At 26.4% G+C, this 14,156-nt stretch overlaps 1 protein-coding gene across 1 annotated transcript; it reads right to left on the minus strand.

The window, feature by feature from the left end:
- Positions 1-502: 502 nt before the first annotated feature.
- On the minus strand, positions 503-3,967 carry LOC135925687 (V-type proton ATPase subunit E-like). Its single transcript, XM_065461125.1, has 9 exons — positions 3,842-3,967; positions 3,730-3,795; positions 3,578-3,687; positions 3,466-3,532; positions 3,039-3,128; positions 2,927-2,995; positions 2,789-2,883; positions 2,660-2,747; positions 503-1,144 (listed from the first exon to the last, which is right to left on the minus strand). Exons 1-9 carry the CDS (start codon positions 3,872-3,874, stop codon positions 1,082-1,084), a joined length of 681 nt encoding a protein of 226 aa, XP_065317197.1. The 5' UTR covers positions 3,875-3,967; the 3' UTR covers positions 503-1,081.
- Between the last annotated feature and the right edge of the window lie 10,189 nt (positions 3,968-14,156).

Genomic DNA, 14,156 nt, shown 5'->3' on the forward strand with positions numbered 1-14,156 from the left:
TCTGTAAGGAGCTCGAGAATATGGGAAAGAGGCACACTCTATAAAAATGTTTCGACTTGTTCAATAACATCAAAAATGATTAAAACAATCAAAATAAAATAATTATATTTTACTTTGAAGCTTTCCCTTTTCTTCCATTAAACTTTTTCAGCAAATATAACTTGTTATGATTTGATATTTGATAATAGGAAATAAAATAAAACGAAATGATATCCACTAGGAAAATTTAATTACTTCTTTTTATTTTACTTGCAATAAAATATTTGCGAATAATTACGAATATTTATATATAAATAATTTCGAATAGTACGAATAATTTTCCTAATTATTCATATTCGATTCGAAAGTTCGAATCGAATAATTGTGTTATTCGTATTCGTAAAATACGAATCGAATATCAAATAACAAATAATTCGTTTTAGGCCTAGTTCCCGGATATTTACTCTATCTTGAAAGAATGTTACTTTATACAGTTCTAATAAATTAATGTATAAAAGGTTCGAACAGAGCCAATATTTTATTTTTTTATGAACCTTATCTAAACTATAATTATTATATTGGTACGAACCTATGTTCATTAAAGTGAGATCTGGGTCACCGCCTTCATTATTCACAAAGCATAAATAAATTATAATGTTTAAGTATGTGTTTTATTAGAAGCAACAATTTAGCATTATGATCGAATATTTAAATCATTCACAATTGTTTTTCGGGAAGTCTTTATAAATTTTTATTGTATGACCAAAAAATTAAAGAATAACTAGATCTGAATTAGTGGGGGAAAGAGTTTTCTTACGAATTTCGTCCGCCACTGATATATTTTACTAGTATATCTTCTTTAAAATATTATTTAGTATAGCAAAACTTATCGAATAATATAATATATAAATAAATAACGTTATAGATAGTATATAAATATATAACTATACAATTAATTTATGATACCATGCCTCGTAATTAAAAAATTGGCAATAATTGTGAAAAAAAATATAATTCATAATTTTTTATGTGGAGTGTTTTGTGTTATATTGGTCTTTTCTTCTTCTCCTAAATGTAGCGTATAGGAATGATGGATTCCCGATTAATCATAAAACTTTCGGTTTTTATTACGCCCAAATAATGTTTCTTTAATTTCTGGAATTAACTAAATATCATTTAATTATAGAGAATAAAACAATATTTTAGTTGAATATATATAGGAGTTCACAAGAGATACATAATACCTGGATTGCACCAATTTATAAAAACTGGAATATTTAAATTTAAAAATAAGTTATAGGCAAGAAAGTATTATAAATGGAAATCGAGATAGGCTTATTTTAAGTAGGAATCGTTTTTGAATCAACTTGAAAAGAAGGAATCAGCAAAAAAAAAGTTGATGAAGGCAATTCCTGTTTTTCATGTGGATCTGATCGATTTATTTCTCTTTATCACACATTCAATAGGTAAAATAGGGGTTAAAAAATCTAAATAAAATTAAATTAATAGATATTTCAGCATGGTTTTTTATAACATTTCCTATTTTAGGCAAAAACTAATATGTGCGAAATTTTATCGGCTCTATTAGTATTTGATTAATTTATCCTTTTTGAGTATATAGATCAAAAAATTCCTGTGTGAAATAATTTTATATATTTTTTAACTATGATATTCAGAGTTGTTAAAGCATCTAGGTATTTATACCTATACACACTTTAATAAAAGTATCTTAGATGCATTTTGATATAATTTTATTTTACATTTTTTGTAATGTCAAAGTTTATTTCATTACAAATTCAAACCATTATTTAAAATATAACAAATATTACTTATAATTATAAAATTAAATATAAGATATCAATTCAATTGAAAATATTTAGCTCACTTAAAAATTTATATTTTAACAATAAAATCCTAAATTAGGCATTAATTTTACTTAATTATAATAAAAATGTATCTTTAACAACCCTGATAATCATTAATCCTTAACAAAATATTTTAAATTTCATTATTATTAAAACTATAAAATTTTTATTATTCTGAGAAAAATTTTGAATTTTTTACAGTATACTACTAAGATGCTGTGGGAATGTATGTGCAAAATTTTAGCTTTACTTAGTAAGATACTTGTAATTATCTTGCATTATTTTTTCATTATATATATGAGGATTAAATGTATATTCCCAATTCAAGGTGTGATTATGTAGATTTGAGCCCAAACCAAGAAATAAAATTTTGAGCCTTATTACATTTAATGTTACACCAATTTTTATATAGAACCCATAATAACTGTTATCTTCAATGAAAAATGAATAATATTTTTCATAAATAGTATTTTATTCACCCAATAAAATAATTTGTGTTATTCATGGTTTTGGGCAAATTCAAATTAGGTATTGGCTCCCAAATTCTAGGTATCATGTATCTCTAAATTCTATATAAGAGTCCATATAAAGTATTCAACAAATAAAACTAGAATTTGTTATTCCTGCATTCATTATAACTTTATTATTAACTTTTTTCTTATAAACTACTTTATATTTTCCTGATGAAAAAAAGTATTAGCATAAATATTAGATAACATTTTTTTGAAATTTGCTTATAATCTAGTACTAAGATATATAAATTATATTTTATATAAAAAATCTGCATTAATATACAAATAATTTAAATTAATTACTTGATTATAACCTTGTTCAAGCCTACTATCAAAAGTGTTAGCTACTTTTATTTTTCCAGATTTATTAGATGCCATAATACCTCCAAGACTTGACAAAATAAATTTATTTAATAAAGTATAAATTATTACTTATCTTCAGGCAAAAATTGACTAGAATTTACTTCTAAGGTAATATTTTGTCCAGCATTTTTTTGATAAACTTGTATACATTCATTCAAAAGTCCCTAATAGACAAAATGATAGGTATTAAAATTTATTAAAAGCAACTTTGATTGTTTCAGCATCTGATTTTTTGCACTGTAGTATAACTTCAGGCTCTAACAATTCAAATAAGCTCTAAAAATTAAATTGTAACTCTTAAGCATAAAATTTTTTAAACTTCAATTATTAATAGTTTCAATAATTCTCTATATTTACCCTTTTCTTGCACAATTTTTGATAATTGTTTATGGGCTTCTTCAAGTACATGCTATAATATATAAATATAATATCTGAAAGGGATTTAGAAAATAATAATATTTTAGCATAAATAGTGCTGCCCTAAAATATTTGCCATATTTTGGCAAAAATTTACATTTGTTTAAAAATATAATAAAGGATGTGCTTTTGGTTAACATATTTTATGTCATGCCATTATAGTCTCATTTTCATATACTGATTTATAAAATTTTTTAAATTATTTTTATCAAATTTCAGCCTCCCTTGGACAATGCTCAATTAGTAAGTTGTAGGGGCAGCAACTGGGAATTAAAAAAAATAAAGATTATATTATAATAATTTATATAAGATAAATAATATTTAAAAACTTGCATATGACTTTCTTTTGCTTTTAAAATTTTTAATTTAGATTGACTGGTTAGATTAGAATTTTGTCTATAAAATTTAATTTTAAAGAAAGTTATTTATCATTTTATTTACATCTTCCTTTGTAATTCCACTAATTTTTCCTTTTTTTCATAATATTCCATAATTTTTACCCTTTGTTGTTGCACCAATTTACCCTTTTCAATGTTAAACTCTTCTTCAGCCTAGTAAATATATATATTACGTTATATATTCTAAAATATAACCTTAGCGTCAATTTCTTCCACTTTTTCACTAGCCTCTTGCTCTATAAAAGCCAGCATATGTTTGATCTTACATTTTTTATATAATTATATATTTATTTTAAGCAATATATACTTGTTTCTGAACATCAGCATCACTCAACCCCATTATTCCTAAATTTTCAAAGGACGAATGATGGATAGATTAAAATTATTATTAAATAATGCTAGGGATTAAAATTGCCTCCTGATCTAAATTAAATATATTTAAATATCAATTTAACACGATGTTGTAATTAATAATATTAAAAGATATATGGTTATTATAAAATATATATATATTTATAAATAAAGAGATAAACCCGTCCTTGACCATGTATTTTATTTACTTTATGGAAAAGAAATAAATACTCTGGCAACGAAGGGAAAGTTTGTAATATATTTACTTATCACGATTTATTACGAATTTCATAGCTGTATATTTTATATTTTTCGTCGAAAAAAATTGCAATCACAATGAACAGTTGTTTGAATATATCAATAAAAGATCATTATAATATAATTGGTTATGACGTCAATTATGTGCTGAATTCTACGCGGCATTAATTCAGTGTGGCGACGGCGCCGCAGTGTCAATTCAGCGCCTATCTAATACAGTTGAAATTTATTAGTATTAAAAAAGGATCATTAAATAGAAGTCATGTTGAGGGTTATAAAAAGAAAAATTTAATTTAATTAACAAATATTTATACTCTGATTTCTTTGGTGAGCCTACTTGCCATGTTAGAGATATGCTGATATTTTAAGTAAAGAATTAACAAAAGGGAAGTTTTCCATCATATCCATGTGACCTATTGGTATATGATGTATGCTTGGAAAGTGAAGGTCCCAGTTTCAATCCTGGTAAGGAACTGTAAAAGTTTTCATGTTTTTCTTCGATGACTGATGTGTAAAGACATATGTTAAGATAAATTTCTGAGCTGAGAAATGTCCCCGGTCACCGACAGGCTTGGACAGCTGGGTGCTAGTATACTTGTCCAATAAACCAAATGGAAGATGACCATTTGAACTTGTGTGCCATTCAAGAATGATAGCTATCTCTAGCTCTAGGATAATGGTGACCTCGGGGGTCGTTTTATTATCTCTAAAAATTTACCATGTTACTCGTCTAGACAGGTCCATTATTGGGATTAATCTTCAGTACATTCAAAAAGCAAAAATTGTTCTGAGAACACTTGCAATGAAAGAAATTTTTGAACGGCCCACTGCAGAAAATTTAAAACTCATTTTAATAAAAGTATTAAATGATTATGAAATAAAAACATCACAACTGTACACTATAACAACTGAAAATGGGGCAAATCTAAAAGATGGTAAAATTATTTATGGAGGATAGTGATGATGACTCAATTGTCTGAAAATGATGAAGAAAAACAAATACAAAATATAGATAATTATGATATTTATACTAGTTTCACAAATGTACCTGATGAATTAGCAAGCAATCTTAATCATTCTCAATATGATATTATAAACATATCAACCAATCTACAATGGACTTGATAATGATAATCCGGTGGCATATCCATCGTGATTTATACTCCGGTGGGAGTCAAGATACAATGGCCTCGATAGCTAAACTACGGTGGAAGATCCAAATGGAATTGATAAGAATACTCTGTGGAATATCATAAACATAAATTAGATAAAAAGAGATAGCTAAAATAATGAAAAGGAGATACATTGAAGGAACTTACCACCAGAAAAGGTAAAAGCTAAAAAAAAAAAACCAATAACTGTTTAGAAAATATTTATTGAGACTTAAAAATGTTTTTTCCTTTAAGACTGATAAAATTAGACGTGATTAGTATATTTGTATTTTTAATACCCATAATATAAATAAATAAAATTGTGCGTTAATCCGTTTTTGATTAATTACAATAGAAAATTTGGCATAAACATAATTTTTATATTTTAAGGATTTTTAATAAATCTAAAAACTGAGTTAGTCTTGTTTTAAAAGAAAAATTTTTTTTAAGCCAAATTATTTTCTGAATTAATATAATCGTTGTTAGATAACATTGGAAAATGCCAACCTCTATCATGAGATTTCCCTTTTGCTGATCCCTTATAAATCATTCTAAATAATTATTTCATTTTTTTTGGGCCCGATTTGGGTCTATTTATAAAAACGACCGATTAAGATTTTCGCCAAATTACTATGTAAAAATAAAGATAGAGGTCCACATTTTTTATTACATTTGAGGGCAAAATCTCCAGGCTTACATAATATTGTCTTAAATCTTAATCGGGCCATTTAATAACACTAATCACCATACCTTATAACATGGTATATTGGTACACCAATTAATACAATTAATGGTTAGCTAATTTTTTTAAAAATTTTATTAAATATCTTATTGATATTATACATTTTTAAATTGAGATTTTTTAAAAAAAATATAAAGAAATAATAAATAGGACTAACATTCAAAATGACTTCTATTTAATCATCCTTCTGTTTTTTTACCAATAAATTTATAATAAATTGCAAATGTATTTGATGAGCGTCGAATTGAAGCCAAGCCGAATTGTCACAGCGCCGAATTGCCACTTCACTGAATTGATGCTGCGCCGTTTCCGCGCCGAATTGACGTGGGCTCGATATAATTAACAATTGGAAAAATAGCCATTATTAAATTCTTGAAAAATATATATTAAAAATTATAAATATTATGAATATTGAAATAAAGTATATTGAACCTTATGAAGATCTGGAAATCAGATTGATATATTAAAATTAAAATTCCAAAGTAATAAAATAAGGTATAAATATAATTATAATACCTAAGAGAATTTTTATCGGATATATCCGTTGACATTTTTTTTTAATACACTATATATAAAAAAATTATTCATAAGTAACAGATAAATAATCTCTTCTAGTATTGTTGACCGGTTCGATTTGAGATGATTTTTAAAAACGGTTAACTCAATATTTTATCCAGGAAAATACTATGCAAGCCTAAAGATTTTGCTCATAGATGGCACAAAGATTTGGATATCTTATGCAATATTTTTCTGGCAAAAATATTGAGTTAAACGTTTTTGACTATCGATTCAAATCGAGGCTTTTAACAATACTAGTTCTTATATAGTGACTTTTCAAATATAAAATTAAATTAATTATGAATAAGAATTTAAAATAGCGGGTTAAATAATTTCAATTTTAAAACAGATGATAAACTTTTATGACTATTGCAATTAAATTTAAATAAATTGTATTTTTTCTAGAATACAATTTACTCAATAATATGGTAATTTATTGATCTTTCGATGAATATAAACATATTATTGTTAGAGTTAAATTATCTTTGGATCTTTTACTTTTGATAAAGTAAAATATTTTTGTTAATAATGTAACCTTTAAAAAAAATTATTATATACAACCTTTAATAAAGTTATTTCGTACTTTTCTTTTTATATGTAAAAACTTTAAATTAACGTAAATTGTTCTTTTCTTAAATTGACCTTAAAACAAATCTTAATTTTATAAAATCCTTATTTTGTTTATATGTAAATATTTATTAAAAATAATATATATATATCGAATGAAATTTTGTAAAAATAATATATATCGAGATTTTAGATATAATAATTTATTTATAATAAAATTTGTCTTAAATATTCTCTGCCTTCTGTGAGTTATCAATTTTATTCTTGTAAAACCATTCATATCTTAAACACCCCATTGGCGAGAGGGCTGCCCGAGTTGAATGAAGAAATTCGGTTAAAGTAGAAGTAATATCACTTTTGAAGATATGGTGCGTTTAGCTATCTTCAATAATGATAATAATAGTTATAATGCCAACAAATTAAATCATTATAATTATATCCCTAATAATTATAAATCTAGTTTTGAACCTAACTTCATACAAAAATATGATTTTGATGCGGCAAGGCACACCATATAGCAAAATATTATAGAATGCATGCTATACAGATATTTCTACCATGGACACCTCGCCTTCTCATTTCCTAATAAAGCTAAGATTAATGCGAAGATAAATGATTTGGATTTACAATGGAATTCGATACTGGTGCTGCGTGCAGTGTGATGGATGAAATTGTCTGGAGAAACACATTGGTAAATCACTATCGTCTTCGTATAAACTAGTGGATTATAATAATATCAGAATCGAAGTGTTAGGTGAATGTACAGTAAAAATCGAAGTAAACATTTCTAAAATTTTATCTATTTGGGTGTTAAAAGAGAGAATTCATTTTTGAAATGCCTTTTTTAGGAGAATTCGATATAAAACTTTTTTAAGAAGTTCGGATAAATTATATAAATATGAATGTTCCCACTTTAAATTTAAATACTATTGCATCAAAATAACTCCAGGTTTTTAAAAAAAAAAATTAGGAGAAATAAAACTCCAACAAGAAGTTATCAGCAACCGAGCGCATTACCGTAGCTTTACAAGCAGGAAGAGTTCCATTTGTGTCAAACGGTTGAAGCTGAGTTGGAAGACTTTTAAACAAAAGTGTTATCCAACAGGTGTATCCAACAGGTGTATCCAAAAACAACAAAAATCACTTGGGTTACGCCAGCGGTTAATATCTTAAAGTAATCCGGTGCAGTGCGAATATGCGGAAATTTCGTTTAACAATCACAAATATTTAGTGATAGATAACGATTTACCAACTTTCGTTGTGGATGGTAAAATATTTTCTACTATAGATTTAATAGATGCATTTTTACAAATTGTAAAACACCGTCAAATATGAAAAAATTACGTTCGTTTCTTAGGTTGGGATGGTGAATACCATGAGTCGTATATACAAAATTTACATTCTATCTGTGCACCTTTACAACGACTAAAGAGTTCAAATGTTAGTTAGTTATGGTCAGCTCAAGAAAATGAAATATTAAGAGGATACAATAATTTCTTATTTAGCCATAGTTCCTGTCGATATTTCTTGTGACGCTTCCGAAGATAGTCTAGGAGTTGTTATTGCACACCGATTTCTCACCGGCCACGAGAAACCTATTGTTTACCCATCTAATACACTTTTGGCAGTTGATATGAATTACGCCACCATTGATCATTTGGATTAGGCGATCATGTCCGCTATCGAGAAGTTTCATCAATATATTTATGGAAGACATGGTATTTTGGTTACGGATATAAATCTTTAAAATATATTTTAGGTAGAGACTTATATAAAATAACAAATAACCGTTTAATACGGTGGGTCATGAAGCTATTAAATTACTACTATGAGAAAATTAATAGACCTTTGGGGGTAGAGAGAAAAAAATAGAGGTAAAATAATTCGAAGATGAGATCAGAGAATTAAAAATTAATTTAATAGAAGATTTATCTCTGACTCGCAGTTTAGTCGTAAGTGAAACGAGATGTGATATCAATCTGAAAGAGATTATCAAATTAATAAAATTGATATATTGATAATATGAATAATTAGTCGGAGATTTTAAAAAAATTTATTTTTTCGTTTGAAGGATTATTATTTTACAGGATTATTATTCCTGATAATCTAAAGATGGAGGTTTTAAATGTATATCATAAGGACATCCTGGGATAGTGAGAATGAAATCATTATGCCGATATTATGTATTTTGGACAAATCTTGATCGTGATATTGAAGATTTCGTTAAATGGACCGGGAGCTAGAGAAGTTCTGTTATACAATTGGAACTTTACTACCCGGGATGGGAACGAATACACATTGATTTGACAGACTTCTTATCTGGAGTATTGGTTAATTTGAGTAGACGCCTTTACCAACTGGGTTGAAGTTGCAATTTCAAAACATAATTTGGCCAATAAATAATCTGCGGAATTATTTCACTAGTTTTGATTTACCTTATTAAATTGTTTCAGATAACAGTACTCAGTTTACTGAATCTGAATTCATAAAAAAATTTTAGATCGGCCCCTTATAGCCTAAAATCGAATGATTTAGCTGAGCGTTATATACATACGATGATTACTCTCTGAAATACTCGCAACTACCGATGAACCCCTGAAGAAATTATGTTTGGAAAGCCACTGAGGACAACGTTAGATCAGTGGAAACTATCCACGAGAGAAAGGAAGGAAAACACATTATGGAACAAAAATATTTTAATGACAAGAACGTTGAGTCCCGTGAATTTGAAGATAAGCAAAAGGCTCGGGTGGAAAATGAAAGGACTATGGGATGGCATGAAGGAACAGTGGTTCAACGGAAAAGTCCAAAATTTACGATCTTGAGTATGAGGGTATCGTAAAAAACAAGCGCGATGACCACATGAGGGATGCTCAAGTGCTAGCACCTATAACAATGTTGAACATAATGGAAATAAAATACAACTCTAAAAAAAATTTATCATTACGAATTCAATTTGTAGTGGGGAGAACTTTAATGTATTAACTTTAATATTTTGTTTTAGGATACAATTTACTCAAGGATATGGTAATTGATTGATTATCGTAAATGAACTTTCGATGAATATACAGTGTTGTGCCGATTTAATTTAAAACATTTCCATACTTTTTAATTCGTTTGTAAATAAAATTATTTAACTTGAAAAATTGATAAATATATATAAATAATAAATGTTATTTTAACAATTTTTTTGCAAGTCAAATAATTTTATTTTCAAAAAAATTAAAAAATATGGAAATGTTTTACATTAAATTTGCAAAACAATGTATAAACATATTAAGTTAAATTATCTTTGGATCTTCTCATTTTGTTAAAATAAAGTATATTTTATTCTTATAAACCCTTTTATATTTTAAACACCATACCTATCTCACCTAGTTTCCATGTTAAATCTAATGATTAAAGTTAAATGGGATTAAAGGGAGAGAGTAAAGGAGAAATTTGCTATTGATGAGAAAATTATTTAGGGTGGTATCATTGAGATCGAGGATATGAAATAAATGTAATTATTTCACATATAAACCAAAGTTTAGAGAAAATTGAACAATAAAAAGTTAGAAATATTTAGAGATTAGTGTTTTTTTTAATAAAAAAAGAAATCAGCAAATAGGTTAATCATTAATTAGGTTTATAACTAAATTTTTAGGTGGAAATTGTGATTAATGGTTCGCCTAATTCATTTTTTTTAAATAGGAAAAAATGCCAGAAGATAAAGGGAGGGAATATCAGAAAAAGTAAATATAAAAGGGTAAAGTAATATAAAATAATTAGTTTAAAAAAATTTGTGTTTTGAATCGGATTTTTTTAGAAAAAAAATATTAATATAGTGTAATTGTAAATTATAGAAGTTTTTATAATTAAATTTTCGGGTGAGAATTGGAAATTTAAATAATGAACCTAAAATAATAGTTCGTGATTAATAAAGACGTAGATCAGAGTGTGTATATGAAACGATGCAAAAAGAAGGAACATAAAAATAATTATTGATATGTAAATTATTTATTGAATTTTTTTACGCAGATTGATTTATTTTTATAGTTACGCTGATGATTCATTTTTCCCAGGGTTTCGTTCCTAAAGAAGGAGGACGTGTTGTAATCTTATAAAATTATTTTGTTGATTATTATGTTTTATTTGCAAAGTTTTCAAGGATGTATTTTATTTTCATATGAAAAAGAAGAAAATTATATCATTTTTATTTTAGCGTAAAAAATATTTTAAAAATTAATTATATTCGCGTTCAAAAATCTTTTTAAAAAATGGATTTTTTTGTTCTATTATAAAATTATCATTCACGTTTTAAGTCTTAAAAAATAAAGTAAGGAATACTTTCCACCGGTCGCAATAAATTGTGTCTCTAAATAAAAATTAAAAAATACTTTTCGCTCGCAACAAAATTATTTGGACCTATTTAAAATAAGTACATTCCTACTAAATACATTCAGAATTCGCCTTATAAAAGGTCGAAACAAAATATTTGATAACTATTACTAAACCATAGAGGCAAGATCAAGAAAATACTTTTTGTATTTAAATTTACTAAGGTATAAATTGGAAGTAGGCGCTTGTGAAGATTTTCTATCAGGTTTTTATCAGGACTAATGCGTAATTGGTTTCACTAAGCCCAACCTAATTTTTTTTATAAGTTGTCCGGCCCGGCATAAATTTGTCTAATTGTCAGTCGTTAAAATATTTTAAATAACCCAATCCCAACTTTTTGTATTTTGAGCTTCAGCAATCTCTATTATAGATTCATGAGCAAAGGTGAAATAGGCGTAGCGAAGGTTGGAGGTATTCTTTTACATTAAATTTTACATTTCATAAACATAATTATAAGGGAATAAAATATCCCTCCTTACACATCTCATAATTAATTAAAGTATATCAATAAACAATAATTTGACCGATAAATAAGTAAAAGATGATAGATTATTAAAATAATGACTATAATTCAAAATTTTACCCAATAATATTAACTAAAAAAACTAAGCCAAATGTCTAGAATAATTGAACTTAAAGACCTCCAATAAACTTGAAGGAAAACATAATGTAATGGTGCCCCCCCCCCTCCCTTTAACAGAATCTTGGTTGCGCCCAGGGTTGTTAAAGGATTGAGATCGAAGTATCGACGATCCTGGATTCGATCCTAATTTTGGCAATTTACCTAAATTTATGAATTTCTTTTAAATTAAGGATCTTGATCGAGATCATTTAGTTATTCGATCCTTCGATCTTAAATTTATTTTCTTTATTTAAAAAGTATATAAATTAAATAAAAAAAATTTAAACAAATATAATTTTTTCAAAAAATCTATCTATATCATATTTAACATCCACCGCCATATTTTTTTTATATTTTTCTCATAAATTTTATCAAGTCAAACATTTAAGCATTTAATTTAAAACTTATTATTTTTAGGTATTTATTAATGTCTATTATAGCATATAGTTATTGAATAGACAATTATAAATGTGAACTTTTTACCTTTATATCAGCTCCGTATAATAATAACGTTAATTATCATTTCATAAAATATACATTTTCTTCTCTGTGTGAGGATAGTAGCATATTAGTAGCAATAATTCACAAATTTAAGCCTAATTCACCTTGTTGATAAAAAAAAGTTAATTACTTATTTGGAAAATTAGCAGGACCAACCGCATGCAGATGCTTATTCAAATGATTTTTTAGATAAAACTGATACTTTGGAAAAAAAATTCGCAAATGTACTTTGAAATTTTTTTTATTCAAATGATGATTCAATTAATATTTTGAATACTGATATAAATTTTAAAAAAATATAACACCTGCCATCAAGCGCTTCCTGTGGAGCGCTCGTTTGGTAAAGCTAAATATGTTCTTGATGCAAGATGAGGATGTTTGAATGATAAAAATTTATAAATGCTAATTTTGATTATAAATAAATATCTTAATATTGTTATATTCTTCTATTACAATAAATTTATACTGTATTTTATTTAATTTATATATTACTTAACTTAGCATCGAGCATAAATTTTCTTCAAAAATTTATAAAACAAGAAAAGGATCGTGATAGCGATCCTTTTTTTAAAAATAACGTTCCTGGATTTCTTTCCTATTTTTTTGAAAAGATCGCGATTCGATCCTTTTAAAAGAATCAATTAAAAAATCTGACTGCGCCTATGCCAAGTGGTGGTTGGAAATATTAAAATGAATGTTGACTATTTTAAGGAAACAAGATCTTGCTTTAATTTTGAAAAGTATCATAAATTCTCTTATTAGCAAATACGCGTACTAATAGGTCATTTTTTTAAAACATTTTTGTTCTTACAATTTAATATTAAATGAATCCAGTTTTTTTACCCTATATGTTAAAGGGTTAAATTTATGATAACATTTTATGGTTATCATTATTTTCATAAGATAATATTATTCACCAGAAGCGTACACATACATTAGAGGCGAGATAATTCTATCAAAATTTTTGCCCAAAAATATTATGAGAATATTCTATTCTTGTTAGCGAGGAATTTAATAGAATATTTTTTTATGCCTAAAGAATAATATTGCAAAAAAAACTAAGTGGATGTTTATCCAAAAGAATATATGAAAAAATAAGTTCATTAAAAAGAAAGATATTTCAGTCTAAATCTTTTTGAAAATTAGTATATTTTTTTATTACTAATTATCGTCTCATTGTTTACATCTTATAATGAAAACGATTTTTAAGTTTCGCAACCAATTAAAATGCAAACGCATTGTTGGCATAAGGGAGTTGCTAACCAGGGTCGTCACTAGCTTTTTCAATCTCAGGGGGCAAAAAAATAATTTACAAAAGTCTTTTTTTATTATTATTTTTGCTAACATTTTCAAAATGGTGTATAAATTTTTTTAGGGGAACTCGAATCCCTACGCCACCATCTCCACAGTGAAGCTACTGTTGCTAGCTGCTTATTGGGGAACTTTAAAGGCTGTTTAGATGGACCATGCTATGTTTTACTGATGCCTTATT

Source organism: Gordionus sp. m RMFG-2023, chromosome 3, assembly GCF_954871325.1.
Source record: "Gordionus sp. m RMFG-2023 chromosome 3, tfGorSpeb1-WG-v2, whole genome shotgun sequence".
Taxonomy (NCBI): domain Eukaryota; kingdom Metazoa; phylum Nematomorpha; class Gordioida; order Chordodea; family Parachordodidae; genus Gordionus; species Gordionus sp. m RMFG-2023.

What these genes read in the sequence shown, in the direction of transcription:
- LOC135925687 (XM_065461125.1), bottom strand. Translation starts at nt 3,874, where the DNA reads ATGGGGTTGAGTGATGCTGATGTTCAGAAACAA. An exon ending in ATGCTGATGTTCAGAAACAA is followed by an intron (nt 3,796 to 3,841) that starts GTATATATTGCT and finishes AAAAAATGTAAG; the next exon opens with ATCAAACATATGCTGGCTTT. An exon ending in CAAAAGAAAGTCATATGCAA is followed by an intron (nt 3,129 to 3,465) that starts GTTTTTAAATAT and finishes TATATATTATAG; the next exon opens with CATGTACTTGAAGAAGCCCA.